The 19,382-nt window shown below is 36.7% G+C and overlaps 1 protein-coding gene across 1 annotated transcript; it reads left to right on the top strand.

Annotated features, from left to right (window-relative positions):
- Positions 1–1,593: 1,593 nt before the first annotated feature.
- LOC139966438 (uncharacterized) lies at positions 1,594–15,075 on the top strand. Its single transcript, XM_071969429.1, has 7 exons — positions 1,594–2,262; positions 5,431–5,492; positions 7,650–7,873; positions 9,454–9,598; positions 10,241–10,361; positions 10,551–10,588; positions 12,098–15,075. Exons 1-7 carry the CDS (start codon positions 2,090–2,092, stop codon positions 13,156–13,158), a joined length of 1,824 nt encoding a protein of 607 aa, XP_071825530.1. The 5' UTR covers positions 1,594–2,089; the 3' UTR covers positions 13,159–15,075.
- The last annotated feature ends 4,307 nt before the right edge of the window (positions 15,076–19,382 follow it).

The following is a 19,382-nucleotide window of genomic DNA, read 5'->3' as shown; positions in this document are numbered from 1 at the left end:
AGTAAATTACTATTGGTTGATGCCCACAAAGTGAGTGCTACAAATAAGAGATGGAAACCTCTGATATCTCTGGTTCTCAGCTAATTCCTGGACAAATTTATCTCACTTGCTCTACATTATCCAAATATGAGGAAACAATATGGTATGGAATCACAATTTAACTGGCAAATTAAGTCTGGTTGGTAATGGTGTCAGTGACCGTATCCTAACGAGTATAAAGCAAAATCAACATTGTCAGTTCAATTGCCATGATGACATCCCTCACTGTGTTGTTGCCAGATGCATTCACAGAATATTACAACACTTTCGCGATGCGTAAGACTATTAGGATTGTTTATGAGCCAAACATGCTGAAATTTGACAGCAATTTCATTTAGCAGTCAACTACAGACGTACATTGGTATATAAACCGTTAGGGCTGCAGCTACGAGAGAAAAGCTAAGTAGGTCTATTATTTAAGACGATCGGTTGTTTTCATACATTTAAACCGGTCTATGTGTCATGTGTAAGTTTATAATGAAACACCATGCACGCTGAGAAAGCGACAATTACCCTAAATAAATGTTCCAATCAGAAAAAAAACAACGATATGGTATGACAACTACAGTTCCATAAAGCTAGCCACAACAGATGGGAACAAATGGGTTTTATAGTAATTTAAACTCCCTCAGTCACAACCAGAACCATATATCTGGCTCTGATCAGAACCATGCTATAATGCGGGTAAGCCTAGCCCTATATATAGGGTAGGCATATTAAAATTCCATGTAGCTAGACCTGGACAGAGCATTCCAATGGTATACTACTTGTATGTGGCATAAAACTTCCTATAGCCACACCTGATCATGTTGATTGAATGTTTACGGTAGTAAACTAAAACCCTTTGTACCCAATCCTGAACTGAGCACGGTAAGCGTATGGTATAGGTACGCTCAATATAGCGTGGTTATTCCTATTTGATGTTTCAGCGGGTTTTGTTCACAAATCTCACACTTAATATTTTCTATTGCACGATTTGATCTGACAGCCTCGGGTCGGGATTACTTTGATTAACCCAATCCATATGTAGTTGACTACGGTCAAGGCTTAGAGCAATACTGTTGTGATGCAAGTGTATCATTAGGTCATAAAAAAAAAGATGTTTCATGCTCCCTTCCATATAATAATTAATGATATAACTGAAACTGGTAGGTATACTATAACTATAATGTACCCAAAATGAACACATATGGCACCTTATTAAATGTTCGGTAATTAAATTTTTAAAAATGACAATGTCATTTACACTTTACATCGGCCTACAAGAGCAGGAAAATAATCTCCGGAGAAACGAAACAAGATGGTAGCTTAAAGCTAGCAACATTTACATAATGGGCAACAGATTGAAAGTACGATCAACCCAAGGCATATTATGTTCCTTTAAACTGTGACCGCAGTAGGGAATTTTAATTCTACAATATATTCTTGTGTATGACTCTGTCCATTTTTAACGTTCAGATCAACGTTGGGGAAGAAACGGAAATTCATAATTACAAGCAACAAGCTAACCGGACGTTTTGCATATAAGTCATGGGTGTCTATAATTTTAGCAAGGGGGGAAAAATCTAGAGGTAGTACTGAAGTCGGCTGTCGTGCGAAGTCACCGTATGTCGATAGATATATCCTGTAATAGGAATGAAGGCATTGACTACAAGTTCATGGTATAACTGCTTGTCATTGACTAATACTTGGTCAGTGACTACAACAAGTGGAATTTTGTTTCTTCGGTCAGATTGTAATATTCTGACGATACTGTCGGATATAACTGGATGTTTGTTCATTGCACTGTGACGAAGAATTATTAAAAATCTTGATTTCCGTAAGACTGTTCCCAGGTCTGGAGAGAAAAAATAATGATATTACAAAATTGGAAGAACTTATGAAGGGAAATGGTTGGAATCGATTAGTGTTTTGAGTCTCTGTAGATTGTCAAAGATGCAGAACTACTCGATCCGCTCAGATAAATGGTTTAATCCGTCTCTTTGACCAACTTTGACCAGCTTTTCATCTGCTCGTTGTGAATTAATTCTACTCTTGTACTTATGCCATAATGAGATTTGTCTCGGATCCAACGCGCCTGCCTCCCGGCTGTATCCTGGTCGTTTTCATCTTGTTATCATGGATGAGGATTAATGCTTCAGAATTACCAAATGCTATGAATCTTAAGAATGGCAATAATAATAATTGCAATGAATCTCCCAGTGTTCTATTCGGTCCAAATGGGTAAGCTCAGCTCTGCATATTCCATATTATATATTGTCAATGGTTCATTTAAGACTCGGGTAGAAGAACGCATGTTTCTTCCTAGCTGAACCTCGACGATGAATCATGGTGTTCTCCAATATATGTATACATGCATGCTTTGACTAACTCCTGAAAATGACACTATTAATATTAATACTATCAGCCATACGTATTTTCATTGAAATCAATATATATTTGACATGATATTGTTTGCGAATTAACATCATACTGCATTGAGTCGAGATAACATGCGGTTGCCTAATTGTAGAGACATAAGGCGAGTTCTTAAAATTAATTCATATCTAATTTGCATGTTATATCATTATTTGAAGTATTCAAAACCTACAGAGAAAGAAAATCTCTCATACCAAAGCCTACTTCGAACATGTTTACTCTTATTTAGACTTAAATAAGGTTATGATTGTTTGAGGTTACATCATCTTGTTTATGTTCCATATTATGCTTCTAAGCATCAGGCAAGCCCCTCACCCTCACCCCACCTCCAAAACAAAATAGACGTGAAATGATGCATTCTCATACATATTTAAGCTATCAATTAGGTATTTCTATAATTAATTGGGTCTACACGCAATGATCTGCTAATAACTGCTTTCAATTGTTTGTCAGTGTGGTGCCAAATGGGGTGTGTGGGGTGTACACTTCAACCCATGGATCCTCGTCTGAATTCAATCATTATTGCTCGTCTATGTTTCAACTGTAGGCTATAATTCGAGGTCAGTAGTAGACCTATTTGGTCGAACATTTAAAGCAGGTTCACACCTCACATACATAGATATCACAAACACACACACACAAAATAGAGAGAATATTTTCTTTGAGATAAGTTGATGATTACAAGTTCATTTTTTTTTTCAAATGAAGAAATTTGGGGGATACATAAATTAAATTTATAAAGTAAGTAAGTTAGAAATTTTGTGAAATCGATTATCTAAGGATTCTAGTATGCGTTAAGAAGGTTAATTTTTCATATAATTGTAAAAGTTACAGTACTCTACGTCCATAGCCAAGCGTCCGCTTGCTTGATTCTGGAGTTAACAAGCTGCCGTAGAATGTGAAGTTCAGTAGCACTTGTGCATGTTATTCCCTCGAGGCGCCGGATATTCCATTTTGGGGTGGTCTTGGGGGACCCTTCATCCTGACCAGTTTAATATCAACATATCTGTTTGAAAAGGTAATTGAAAGATAGCGAGCAACATCATGTTCCAATGATATTGGCATGTATAAAATAGGAAAGGATCAATTCTTTATGTTGAAAAGTAAAGTAGCAAATGTAAGATATATAAGACACAAATTAAAATTACTCACACACAAAATTGTTTCTTATTTCTCGCTTGCTTCTATACATAGGCTTAATCATATGCATCGACCAAAGTGATATTAAACATGATATTTGTCACGTGTAGGAAATAGTCATTTCCTCTGGGGGCTTAACAATCACCGTTAATTAGTCAATTCACGCGTTTATATATATATAGCGGCATGCATGGTTTGAATAGCATTTATCTTTATGATTAACGCTATTTTTAACTTGCATATGCCTCTGTGTGTAGGCCTAATTATTACAAAGATAAACGGTATATAGCTTACTGGCCAACTACAGCTCTTTGGACTTGTGAACTTCGTGTTGTTAGAGATTATGGAATACCAAGTATTCAATTTATATTAACCATTTATTTTATTAAGAATAAGTAGTGCCTGCACACAAATACGACATTCGTCTGATATGTGGTATCACCACTTCATGTTTGAACCAGACCTTCCAATTTTCATGCATCGTTACCAGATGATTGAACTACAAATGACGGTATTTTGAGGAGTGGCGTCGTAGGATACACTATTATTGAAATATGACTTTGAGATATGTGAATGCATCATTTAATTGTTGTAGATGTTATACACCTAAGAAGGCACCTATTTCAAACATAAACAACGAAAATCTTTCGCAAGTCAGCGAATTTAAAGGAAAGTCAGCTGCAAAATTCACAAAAGTATAGCCTACCTGGTTTGGAATTGATGAGCAAAATACTTAACTTTTGCCTCAACATGCATACTCTACCATAATCTACCATGTTACTAGCATCAGACAGTATACCTTTAACGTAGAGAGCACCACCTCCCCCACCCGCCCTCTCCCCTACGTGATGAATATTATAAAATGCTTGTTGTGTAATTAGAGATGTGTAAAAATTGGATCTCCGAAAACTTGATTATTTTCAAAAATGGTTGTCGTTTTGAATACTCTGTAGCGGAAGCGGGTGTTCCACTTGATTTTATTTTGTTGCAGAGGGTTATTAATCCCCTCCTCCAGAAGTATACGTAGTCGTGTCCCTGCTTGACCGTCAAATGGTGAACCAACAAATTAGCCAAAGGTCTGCCTATTTATAAACTGAGGTGCACCCAGTAAGCTTAAAATAAGCAAGTCATGCAAGCGATTCTTAATTTTAGCAGAAAAGATGTCAATACTTTCTTGGTTATCGACCTTAACCTTCCTAAATTAATTCATGCATCCGATATTTGCGTTGGCTGATTGGAGGATACTCAGGTGACGTCATAATTTTGCATAGCAACACCGATATTTATACCAACAATTGTACGCTGTCTGCATCTGATGAAAACATTTTACATTTGCCTACATCATCACCCAGACGGTTGATATCGTTTTGACTGATCTAGTTTATAGCTATCATTACCTTTGCCCGGTTCATATACCTTGTTGTGTAATACGTCGTCTGCCACACTGTCTGAGGTATTCCGTAATCCCACGTGTGAGTGATGTCCTATGTGACATTGATCGGCCACTCCCATAGAAGTAACAAATCCCTGTCATTTATTAGACACTTTTTGCCCAAGATATCTGATGGGACGTACATTGTCGAGGTGACTCTGAAATGAATTTCGAACAAATTGATGAAAGTGGTCGGCATGCGTGATATTTCAAAGTGATATTTCTATTTAATCCTGTTCTTATGATACAATATAGGAGAACGAAATATTACAACACAGATTTCTTACATTATCACAATATCAGCGAAAGTTTACTCTCATTGAATCGTCGTTTTGAAGTTAAATACCATCATTTAAAACTCTTTAACATATTTTGGTTTCATCATTTTTTTTTTCCTCCAGAGATGAAGAAAAACTGATCTGTTGTACAGGCTGGCTGTTGCTGGATGGTAAATGTGTGAAAGGTGAATATGGATCATTTATAAACATGAAAAGTTACTTATTTATCTAATTTGCATCATAGTGACATCATAGCTCAAGTGAAATTATGTGTAAATATGAGAAAAAAATATGTCTTTACCTTGAGTATTACGCGGTTGACTATAATAACATTCATTAAACGCATGATAAAATATGACAAAAATGATTTATCAATTCAAAACGTCATTATACATGTGTGATTTCGCTGTAGAGGACCGAAAGCGAGTGTTAAAAAGATTTATTATAAGGCCTTCTTTTGTTAAAGGATTCTGTATTGGCCCCAAATATGCTAGATATTCAAATATGGTCACCTTTGGTCAAAATTCTTGAAATGTTTTCATTACAACCGTTGAGGAAATTTTCCTCACTGGGACATTCAGTCATCTTGTGTGTTCCTTAAAAATGTCTGAGAACGATTTGGAGAGTAAAGACCTCAAGGAAAATACTTTTTGAAAACTTCTAGCAATTATAACGTGCTATAATTTGTGGACAATACTGACTACCTTTAAGAACAATTTTGCTGTTTGATCGAATGCCCTTTGATCAGTTTCTCATTACCTAAGCTCATTTGTATTCCAATTTGAAACAGAATATAATGCACCATCGGGAATGTCATGTCTATAGTGACATTAAAAGGGACGGTGACAGGAACGGGTGGGGGGAGGGGGTGGGTTACGAGATTGACCCTGTGTAATATGGGTGCATTGCTGCAGGGTCGCTCGTTTCACCACCGTCTTGTTCAATTAAGTGATTGATGGTAACCAGTGACCACATACCGATATTCAGGTTATGACTTACCCTGAATCGAACGAATAAGATGTGTAGGAAGGTTTGTGTCACTAACCAGTTTAAATTAGTCGTATTACTCAGCGACATCTAGAAGCCAGGCTCATATCCTGTCTGGGTTAACTCATAGTAATACACGACGAGTGAAGTAGTAAGTGGGATACCCGAGGTGACCTGGAATATTATCAATAGCTCCTTGAACCCACATGGAAAGTCAAAATTAAATTAATATTTCAGGGATTTTCCCGGTAACATGTCGGAGTTTATATACATGCTTACATCGCTTGTATACCCTGCTGATTAAAGTCCCCTCCCCCCCAGCCCCCCCCCTTTTTTACTCAATTTAACTTTTGTTCTATCAAACCTGTTACAAACCTTTAAGTGATATTGCTACTAATGTCCCTCCTCCCTATACAATAGAAGAACAATATCCCTATAAAGGATGAGCAAATTGTTTCTTTGTACTGTACGACAGAACATGGTACTGTCGTCAACAACCTTTGTCTGACGTCAACGTGCAAACCACCCAATCAAATGTATTTATCCACCAATATTAAACTATTGTTTATCTACAGGGTAGAGACCAAAGTTATGCATCTTCTCCATTAGGTTCTTTACAATTGATTCGTCTACAAGGTTGGCTGCATATGAAATTCATAATGTTTACATCTTTATAAAACATCGCCATCACTGCTGTAAGCACCTTTGCTCTATTAATGCACAGGCTTCACCCTGTTGTACTGTACTGCACCCTCAGAGTGCATTCAGGGTGATTGCGTATCTTTTCACTTTATTTATGAATAGCGCCGCGTATTTGTTCGTCTATTCTGTAAGTATTGCCGTTTCGAATGAGAGGGTAATGTTTTATCAGGGAAAGTCGAGCAAAATATGATCATTTATCAGTTGTGCGAATCTCTGCTGAAAAGTTTGGGTTTGCAAGTCAAATGGGTACCATAAGGCTCTCTCTCTTTCCCTCAAAGAGAATCGATTGACATCAAATATAAGAAGAGGAAGAACACGAAACATCTTTGTCATATTACTTTGTCGTTCCATCTTCTTAAATTCACCCATGCAATTACTCACATTTACTCTATCCAATCTGCCGTCTCTTTACTTCAGTATTTCAAGCTTCTAAGCAAGAATGCAACAGTGCAGCGTGTCCATGGGGAAGAGTATGCTCACCCTTCGGTGGCCACAACTGCGCATGCCCCAGAGGAAGACTCTCTCTCTCTCTTTCCCTCAAATAGAAGAAGAGGAAGAACACATCTTTGTCATATTTCTTTGTCGTTTCATCTTCTTATATTCAACCAATTACTCACATTTACACTATCCACTCTGCCCTCTCTTTACTTCAGTGTTTCAAGCTTCTAAGCAAGAATGCAACAGTGCAGCGTGTCCATGGGGAAGAGTATGCTCACCCTTCGGTGGCCACAACTGCGCGTGTCCCAGAGGAAGGCGGGGTACCCACTGTAAAGACTACTGTAAGAAAGGATACTACGGATGGGGATGCAGACAGACTTGCTCATGCCAAGACGGAGATTGCGACCCCGTAACCGGAGCTTGTGACTACGATGGAGAGGTAACAGAGAGATTGTATAATCATGATTAAGGACAATTAAAAGATGCATAATTGACAGCTTAAAAAGGTGAATGCGATAAGAAATAAGGACGTTACTCTAGTTCAGCTAATAACAAGGGAAAGTTTTCTCTCACCCACCACATACGCATTGACTCGACTTTTCTTTCTCTATTACTGTTAGTACTGTCCACGCGAGATATATCTTACGTAATGATTACGTATAATAATTGACGTATTTGATTTAATGTATAGTATACTGTATTTAGATGTGCTGTGCTGACACAGAACGTGTGTTCGTTCCACTTAGTGAACTGATGATCATGTATGATTACATGTTACGTCTATACTACTACTGCAATGATATGCAAAGACTGTTATTACATAAATAGAAACTGATCGTTTCACATGTTTTCTTTAGCAGATTTTAAATTCCTTTATCAATCTTTCAAAATGTACTTTCACTGGCCTTGCATTTCTATTCACGATATTTCTGTTAAACCACGTATATAAACTCTGCAGTTAAACATAAGTACATTGCATTTTTACGTAGCATAAAGGACGTACTTATTAAAAGTTTTACACCAGAATTGAACACAGTTGTGTGAGTAGACATAAATTGCAATACACGATCAATAACCAATAACCAGGATCATGTGTATCGTGTCTATATTTCGGTTCACACATGGTACTTTATTTGAGGTAACGTCTTCATAATCACATTAGTTTAATGTATCAATGTTAGGAGGTTGATCAGAGTGGATCAAGTTCCTTAGTTTTTGTATATCCCCAGGATATCTGTCTCGAGTGACTTGTTTTAAAATGTACACCGCTGCACGATATTTGTTTACAGTTTATTAGTGACTATATACCTTGTATTACGCCACATAAATCTCGCATAGGATTGGGTAATAATGAGGGATGATGGATGGGTGGACCAACCAACCAACTAAGATTTTAAATATCTTGGATTAACCTTCAGCAGCTCGCTTACTTGGAATACCCACGTGAACAATATGGCATCAAAAGCTAAACAGAGATTATATTGTATTCGTAGGCTCGCCGGTTTTGGCTTAGATTTTGATAAGCAGCTTTGGCTTTTTCAGACAATGGTGTTGTCTTTCCTTGTGTACTGTGGCCCAGTTTGGTTATCATCCTGTTCTAATGGACAATTAGACTACTTGAATAAATCCATCAAGTTGTATTCTACCATCACCGATGATTTTATTGATCGTATAATACGTCAGTGTGCTTCTTCTATAGTCGAGGATTCTGATCACCCTCTCTTTGATTTTTACATGAAACCACGTAGATTTTACACGATCCCACGTATGCGGACAGAACGGTTTAGGCGATCAATTTTACCTAGAAGTATTAAGACTTTGAATTGTATGATACATAGATAACTTTTTTTAACCTATTTTTGAGATGCTGTAGTCCATTTTATTATATTGTCATTTTATGATGAATATCAATAAATTTTACTTTACTTTACTTTACTTTTAAGCATTCAATCAATGAGACAATGGATGTATAATTACTGTTTACTGCATTATTACTTTTTACTTTTTGTTCCTTTGAAGCCCAACGACGATGATGAAGAGTCCTCCACTACTATGACAAACCGAGCTAGTAATAAAACGGCGGGATTTTGCATCTCTGGTTGCGGGCTGAGGGGAGCTCTTGGCTGCGTTTGTAACGGTGAATCTAACAAATGCGAATGTCCAGGTAAACTATAGAGTCCGCATTCCTGCTTCGGTTTACTCTAATATTGAGTTCAGTAAATTTGAAAATATGCCGGGATTCATATGCTCATGCAGGACCAACTATTTGAAAATGTTTGTTCTTTTCTTTGAATTTGCCTGAAAATAAGCAGAGGTAAAAGTGGATAGATCTATTGGGTATAGGCCTTATGTGAACAAAATGCTACCGACAAAGCCTTGAAGAATTTAGAGTTTGTCTTAAAGATTGTATACGAAAGTGTGTTGTCTACGAAATTGTCACAGGACCCCAAAACGGATTAGGAGGCCTTTCACCAGTCTCGTGTACCTGGGAAATATTACATATAATAATTTAAATCATAATATTAAGTAAGCACAGAAATGCGTTTATTCACCTTAGTAATATTCATATGTTTATGCTTATGTGAAATATTGTAGCAAAATGAAACGTACTACAATACATGTTTTAAAATATCAAACTAGCTATATATTCCTGTTCCGTATGATATTTGTAACATCAACCGCAAAGGAACTAGACAGAATAAGTTGAAAGTAAATTATTCATCTAGCATGTCAATGTAGAAAGCTTATTTGTCATACTGTAATCAGAATGTCATTAAGTCATCAACCATCCTCTTGTCCTCTACAGGTTACATGGTTGCTCTTTTGGTTGTATCTGTGTTTACTTGGGTTTCTGTTGGGAGTGTCATTGCTGGTTTCTATCTGAAAAGAAACGGATTCGTCCAACCACTTCTCGAGCGTTATCGCAGGTAAATTCTAAGATTTCAATTCTAAGATTTCAATATTTCAATAATAAGATTCAATATTTCAATATTTCAAAATTCTAAGATTTCAATATTGCAACGCAATAAAGTACTGACGGCATTGTTATTGACTTAAAGTAACTATAAATCACTACATCTTTTCTTTTCTTTTTTTTGGTCTTTTCCTCTCGATAGGAAATCAGAACGTTATGACGAAGGAGCCGATGATTCGGGTAAGGTTTTAAACTTCACTTGGATTACTTAATAACACATCAACGATTGTTTTATTCATCCACAGGGTCTACCGACCCTCACAATTCCTTTTCTAAAGTCTCCATTGCCCCGATGTACTTCACGATGAACCATATCTCATATTTCAGTTTATGTGCCATATCTATTCACTACCGAACAGCTCCCTCATACATTCATTATAAGCATGATCAAATTTTCAAGAGCTTTGTTGAAAAAGGCTACCAGGTGAATCTTGTATAAATACGAAAATGGGAATGAAAGATATTAGAAGTAGCCACTTGACTAATTAATCATTATTTAATTAGCTACTCCAGTCAGTAACCTTTAGCACACTGTCAACAAATGAAACTTACTGTTTAGGTTCTGTTGACTTAGTTTATATAAACGCCTGAATACTGTGAGGCGAACGATCCGGATCGACATACGATGATTTGTACTGTAAAGACAACAGAATAGTTATGTTAATTATACGAATGCAAATGTATATAGCTGTTCTTGTTAAACTTTGTCAATGCAAGTGTGTATTCACATGTGTATACTGATATGAGAATAGCCTGCTTTATCACATCCCTATGCATTCTTGTACTGATGATGAGATATTCTACTCGATTGACAATTTGTGCAAGAAATATTACCACACATGCTCCCCAAGTGAAGCCTTATATTGGTTCTGAAATTGGGTGGGTTGGTGTGCCTAAGCGTTAGGGGGGGGGGGGGGCGCACGGGACACAGGGCACAATAACATGAGGTGGATATTTTGCGTTGCATGGGAAGAAACATATTCTTTGTTTGAGTGGGTGTTTGTGTATGTGTGTTAACAAATATTGTATGTCACGGACTTCTCTAACAACTTTTGTAAGTCCTATGAACATAAAACATCCTGTTCTCGAAAGTTCAGGGAGGTCAACGGTAACAACAGCATTTTGCAATAAATCGCCCACCAAAATAATAATAGTAACGCATTGATCAATCCCAGGAATCCACTTTCAATGTAACTTAAGGCAATGTTGGTTAACAATTAAGTCAAAGTCACGTGTACAGTGAACATCGCCGGTTAAAAATGGCCAAATTGCTCCCTATCAATCTCCGAAATCAACTTGATTAAGGAAACAGGAAGGAAGCAAATCGATCAGATTTGAGGATTTTCTAAAATGGTTAATGTTCAGTCTTTAGAATCGAGAGTTCCCTTCTTACTTGCCTAACAACATCTTACAGTTGCGATGAATATTCAAAAATACGTGTTTACTTGGTATAATACTTATATAGGTTTTCGTTGGTCTAATCGTAAATGCATATAACACGGTACAATGTCAGTTTTTAAGATTTTCAAGCTTGATTGCCAAGTGATTAAATCTTTTGGTGCGAGTGCAAACTACAGCTCTGTTGAGAGAAAAAGAAGTAACTGCTTTAGAATGTCCGTATATAACAATCGGATGGAAGAACGATATAATGTTCCTAATGGTGAAAGGTATTTGTCTTGACTTTTACAGGATTTAACACAGACGTTGACCAAACGACGACGGTCCTTCCATGGTGTGACTTTCCTCCTCCGATAAGTCAGAGAAGTTCCGGAGAGTATCCTCTTTTAGCCCCGCTGTCCGTTTCACATTTATTTGGTTTGTCATCTTACGTCACTCGAATTTCTCGAGATTCACTGCCAAGATCAACCTCCCATAGCAGCGAAGAGGAGGAGGAGGGAGATGACGAGAGTGGTGACCATGATTACCTGAACATTCCAGAGATAAAGACAGAGGCAGACTCTGATGGAGAAGAATACTCACAACCCTACGAGCACCTCGACCATTTGTCGAGGCAAGGGTCTGTCCATAGTCAGTACGCAATCAGGCCAGACAACTGCGAGTCATCATTCATGGTTAGAACTTGGACTGAGACGGAAGATAGACGAAGCGACGAGAACTCTTACGTAAACGAATCTGTCTTGAAATGGAAGAGGCGGTTCGCAACGAGACGGACCTTCCTCTCGAGGCAGCAACAGCGAAGGTTGGCAGGAGCAGGATGTCCCATTACTCCTCTGTCATCATCATGTTCAGATATGCGGGCTATTATCTCTCCAACCAAAACTGCACAAGAGAATAAACGTTTCAACAGAAAACCAACATTAAAACCAAAACCAGAATTGATCAAATTTAAAATGTTAATGGATATAGAGAGAAGAAAACGTGGTTTAAGTAGAACAAGAGCAGTTAAGAGCTGTGATATAATTCATCCCCCTGAAGCAGATATGAATGTTTCACTCTCCGAGATCAACTCGATTAAGGACCCAGGGGAGGAGGCAAGCGATATTTCACAATATGAAAGGACTAGAAATAAACGAATTCGGCATCTTCGTGCTGCTTTGCTCAAAAAGGGATTGTCGGTCCCGGATTCTGTTTCACATCAAGATAGACATATGTTATTGACACGATTCGAGGATGAAGGGATGGCCGAAGATGAATGTGATGGGGAACATGAACCTATTTATGAAAATGAATTAGTTTTAAAACCAGCTAGACACTCACGCTTGAACAGTATGCAGACAGAAGGACGATAATCTTTCGACAACCTTTCAGCAACTAGCTTGGCTCATATTTAATGAGTAGTAACATGGTTAAAATCTGATGTGATTGTGTCAAGGCAATGTACAATATGTAATATGTGAAAGTAACAAAATATCTGATGAGGATGTCGAAGGGTTCAATTCAATATAGAGAGCATCTTCTCTGATGAAAAGAAGATGCAGAATGACGTTGATCTTTCGACAGACTTCAGTAGATAGCTTGCCTCCTTTCTATGAGTAGGCTAATGAATATGTATCATGATATGATGAATCCAAGTACAGTATGAAAGATGTGAAAGTAACAAACATGATATTCGAGATCGTATCTTGTTGAGGATGTTGAAGGGTTAAATTATGAATCCAAAGTGGCGTTCTCGTCTTGATGATATTATATTTTTCATGTCAAATGAGCAGCAAGGTTTAGAGAATGATTTGAAAAATTATCAATGAACTAAGACAAGCATTGAGCTTTGATGCAAGATGCTAAGATATTTATCGGTGGCCAACACATTAGTGATGTATTTATAATTAAGATTTTCTGTTAGTGTATAAAACTGTAGCTTTTACTCCTTGACCTGAGGAAATCGTGTTTGAATTTGCGCCATAATTGTAGTTTGCGGTATCAATGAAATATATAAAGGAGGCGATGTCTTCGAAATACTGACACAAGTTATATTGTGCAATATTCATGTTGCTTGTATCATTATCTTTGAATAAATATATATATATATGTATGTATGTAAATATATATATACATACTTCCTTTACTCGCCTGAAATGCGTCAAACTGTAAAGTAATCATAATTTTAAACCCATAAATTGTGTGGGAACGAAGTGCCTGATTTCGAGAGGTCGGGATCTAGTCCTTATATACGTTACTTAATAATATACTAAATACGTTGAGCAGTCTATGAAAGTACTTATCTACGTTTACAACATTTATATAAATACAATTTCGAGTTTATAATAAATACTTTCTGTACAACATTAAGTAGTCTGTCTTCGCTAATCACCTTAAAAGGAATGCAAAAGTTCGGAAATATATATCAAAAGTTTATTTTACCAAAGAATGCATTGCTAACATTTAAATTGACTGAATCATGGCGTATCATCCTGTTTCAATTATAGATTTTGTCGTGCCTAAAATAATTGTCTCAACTGGTGTTTTAATATATCTCACAGTTTGAAAAAAATCTATATCACATTTTTCAGTATATTTTGTAAAAAACAATCAATACTTTGATAACTTTATCTGACTGATATAGTCTTTTATTTTATTTCATTTTCCTCTTTATTCAATTAAAAACACATAACAATTGAAGATTTTTTACTATTGTTCTCTTTCATCATTCTTGAATTCGTAGATTAGCAGAAACTTTGTCTCAATGAGCTGCTAATCCATTATGCATTTTTCAAAAATTGTTTTACATGGTTGTTTTTAAACTCGTTGCAACTATAGCAGTTTTTTAAAATTAATATTTATTATATTATTTTCTGTTTCAGCCTTTGATTTCATGGTCAAGTTTAGCCGTTTCTTGAAATGTGTCAGGTTATGCTCCGTCGATAATTAATTCGATTTGTTTCGTTGTCAAAACCAAAAATCATGGAGTCATGATTTGCATAATAATACATTGCATACTATTCTACATGAATTTAGGCTGACGTACCCAACTTTGAAGCAAACAATTATAGAAAAATATACCAACAGGTTTATTATGAAGTAATACATTCATGCAGTGAGCATAAATCATAGGTAATTGCATTGTGCCTTCTACTGTATATCAGCCATCGATAGGCCTATAAGCATTGACAGTTCTGTGTTACTATCTGTCGGTGTTTAATTACTTGGTATGTGCAAGGTTCTCATATCATACTGGTATGTAATATTAAATTACAAAAACCTATTTCAAAATCCTTACCTATTTTACAGCTTCCTTATTTCTTCTATTCAATATTTCATACATCGGGAGTATTTTCTTAATTAAAAATTCTGGGATTATAACTAAGGCACTACCATTTTGTGCCTATGTCGGTTCACGATAACGGACGCATTGCGTCACAATGGAAACGGTATGGCAGTATTTACCATATAACAAATTTCAAAGCAATGTTAAGGACAGTACCCACGCCGATATGATAGATACGGGGACAAACAACGTAACTCACTTCATATAGGCCTACATATATATCCATATTAAGTAGATATCGTTCGGTCCCAACCTGCGTAGATGGGTTCCTCTTACGTCGCCTACTCAAGCCCTAACTAACAATAGAACCCTACCGAACGATCTTGAGGGATGGCTCAATACGCTCTTATGAAAGTACATGTCAGAACAATAGAGGACCATCTATGCTGTTTCCATACACGCAACCGCTCTAAGTTAAAGATGGCGCACATCTTACGTCACCATGGGAACGGCTAACAGTATTTGTATTATAACTCATGCTCAGCTATTGTCAGAACATTGGGCCAGGCGATCAGTGCTATTTTGTTCATATAGAGATGCACTTTCTATCCGATGTACACTAACACTAGTAACAGTTAATCCTGTGATAATTAGGTGTATAGACACAGGCACTGAGTTATGACGTAGCTACGTATTTAAGTCTTACTGGACTGCTTTAATGCAAAATGACATAGGTACGTTTATTTTTCGTCGTCTATGCCGGCTCCGACAGAGTACAGTGAAGACGCGGAAGGATGAATGAATACACTTCAACGAAAGTACATGTGACAACAATACATGTCTTTGTTGCTGTGAACCCTTCCGACTCTTCTTACGTAATATGGCGAACTCATTATGTCACCATGGAAACTTAATTCATGGCTGACAGTGGTTGGCATATAACTTTTAATGCAGTGGCGATCAGGACACTGCGCTAAGCCGTTAAGCTAGATACGGACAATTTGAGCTTTAAGGTAACATAATACAATATTAACTACACTCCTTTAATTCCCAAAGTACATCAATGATATTATTGTATTTCGTCTTTTCAAGCCTTGACGAACAATGGAAGTCCGGAAGGGTGAATGAATGAATACACTTCAACGAAAGTACACCTGAGAGCAATACATGCTAAATATTTTGTTCTTTGAAACCCTGCGATCCTTGTAAGTTTACGATTGCGCACGCATCACGTTACCATGGAAACGGAATTCATGGCTGCCATTCGCACTCATGATGACTATGAAAAGGAGTTTTACATCATATATGATTTCATATATCACCTTAAAATGTGCCTATGTTGTTTTGTATAACATTTTAGTGAATATACATTTTGTAGTGAAACACAGATGGAGAAACAATGAAGTATTAAGCATTAAAAGCCACTTGTGTTGCCACCTGCAATTCTGGGATCATTTTGACCCCTTTGATACAATGGCAATATAATCGGATTAAATGTGAATTAGCGACTCTCTCGTCATCTGCTGCAGCTAAAAGCTGCAATGAGCTCTCACACCCTCATAAAACCAGTATAGCGTCAGCCGTGATAACTTTTAACTGAAATAAATGTTGAAGGTGTGCCGCTAGGTGTCGCCGTCAATGCTACCCGAAATGGAATTTTGGCAACATATTTTCTTTTCGGAACTATTTTCACTCCTCGCAGGGAAATTGTTCAAACATAGGTAGAAAGTTAAAGTCGTATTATACTTATTATGAACCCAAGACTCGTAAAACGTTTTCATAGATGAAGCTGTAGATTTGACTTTTCAGTCATTTTATCAAAAAGGCCAGATAGTTATCTGAAAATAAGTCGGCTGAGCATATCACTCTGAGGAATTTTTTTTTTTTATGAAAGCGCCCGCACCCCTTGGAAAGGGTAGTCATACTTAGTTTCTATGGGCAATACATAGATAAATAGTCAATCACGCAACTAGAACATGAAAAGTAATTTAACCGACTCTCAGGTAGGTCTTGAGAAGGAGTTATATCCGGAGAAAGCGTATAGTTTATTCATTTCTAACATTTACCTCCCCCAGTCACGTATGAACTAAAATAAGTTTTGGAGTAAAATCCAAACGATGCTGAGAGCGAAATTCCTTAACTTTGGATGGAAATTCTGAAGTTCTGGATATCCTTATCGCTCAAGACAGCATCGCAAGAATAAAAAATAAAGAAACAAATATGCTCAGCTGTTTTCAGAGCATTGGGCCAGGCGATCAGCGCCTAGGTGTGTTATTTTGTTCATGGAGATACACCCTCTATCCGATATACCATTACAGTTAATTCTGGGATAATGATATGTATAGACTCTCAGGTAGGTCTTGAGAAGGAGTTATATCTGGAGAAAGCGTATAGTTTATTCATTTCTAACATCTACCCCCCTCAGTCACGTATGAACTAAAATAAGTTTTGGAGTAAAAATCCAAACGATGCTGAGAGCGAAATTCCTTAACTTTGGATGGAAATTCTGAAGTTCTGGATATCCTTATCGCTCAAGACAGCATCGCAAGAATAAAAATAAAGAAACAAAAATATATACAGAAAACCTCAATCCCAGGTGGACCATTTTGTGTCCGTCTTGTAACAGGTTTGACGTTTTAACCAGTCACTGGACACTGACTGTGCACGGTTTGAAAACTTTATGGTCAATTTGTGTAAAAGATCGGGTTTGTTAATGAGAGTACCTACTGGTATACTTATCGATGAAACATACGCGACTCGCATTTACTAATAATAAATCAACTGTCTCGTATTGAATTCCCCTAGGCCCGTATATATGAGCCATTTATATATTTTTGTGTAAGAGAAATAAACATATATGCAATAGATTTCGTAATTAATTAGTTTAATTTTTCAGAACTCACAAAATACTTTATTAATAACAGTAGTATGATGATTCCTGATATTTACTTCATACTGCTATTTCATAGATACTTGAAATTGAAGTTACTTCTTTCCCCTCGGTCAATATGTTATTTATAGTTTGCATTTTACAATACTTTATATAGGTAAGTCAAAATATAAAGTATAGGCGTAGCCTGCAACCCTTATAAACTATCTGTAGTTTGCCACAGATACTGACAATGCAGACAATCTTAATTATAGTACGTTTAATTAATAATTCACAATTGATAAGATTATCTTTAGAACAATGTACTTTGAACACGTGAATTGTTTATATACACATGTAGGCCTACTTAATACGGACTGAAATCAATGCCTAGTGACCCCCTCATATACCAAAAAGAAAAATATATATAAATAGAAAATTAATTTGAAGAAAAGAACTATATATACCTCATGCACCTATATGAAACCACAAAAATACACTTTTCAAATCATATACATTGCTTGCTGTCGGTCGGTCGGTCGGTATACAATATTGACTCTAATTTCTGGTGGCTATGCCAGACCTCCCAAGTGATATCAACATAAGGTTGTAACTGATCCAAAAATAGCTTTTCTAGATTTGTTTCACCAAATAGACGCTAAAATAACTATTCGTTTCAGTAAGTTTTGAAACGTTGTCACCGATACTTGTTAGCTGTTTATATAAGCGACATTTTAATCACATGCAAACCGCAAATGGGAAACTTTCATAATTACGACAAGCAAAGGGGGGGGGGTGGGGGGGCAAACATGCTGTAGTTAGATTCTCTTATATGTAACACTTTCATTCATATATCACGTTCATAATACGCTTTCATTGACAGATATAGAACACCGATGACGAGCGTTACACTATATAGTAGAATCACAGTGACTTAGTGGTACGGATTTAGATCTGTTACTCTAAGGCCCTGGGTTCGATTCCTACCTTCATCTGATGAGTCCAAAAAGGACGAAACCGGTCGTGAAGAGAAATTTGTCTGGTTTATTGATCTTTAATAGTTGATTATATATCCCGGGCCGAATCCCGGTGGAGGCTGCAAAAAATTTCACTGTTCTTGGTTTTTCAACTCACTACAATGTTTTTACTAAACATATTTTGCATATGTTGCCGAGACAAAAAGGTTTTAGTTGAAGGATTTTATACTTCGTTAACTCTTAATTCTTACGCATGAAGTATGCTTTCATCTTCATTATAACGGTGTGTGTCTTTTCAATTCATCTTGGTATCATATTCAACACAGAATACAGTGTGGCAACATAACCTCCTCAACGAGTCAACGCCGAATCGTATCTCAGAGGAAAATGAGTCGAAAATATGGATAAGGTGGCGCGGAGTAAAGCAAACATACTCCAGACATGTAGTATTACATATCTGCTACT

Source organism: Apostichopus japonicus, chromosome 4 (genome assembly GCF_037975245.1).
Source record: "Apostichopus japonicus isolate 1M-3 chromosome 4, ASM3797524v1, whole genome shotgun sequence".
Taxonomy (NCBI): Eukaryota; Metazoa; Echinodermata; class Holothuroidea; order Aspidochirotida; family Stichopodidae; genus Apostichopus; species Apostichopus japonicus.
This window is presented reverse-complemented; position numbering and strand designations above follow the sequence as displayed.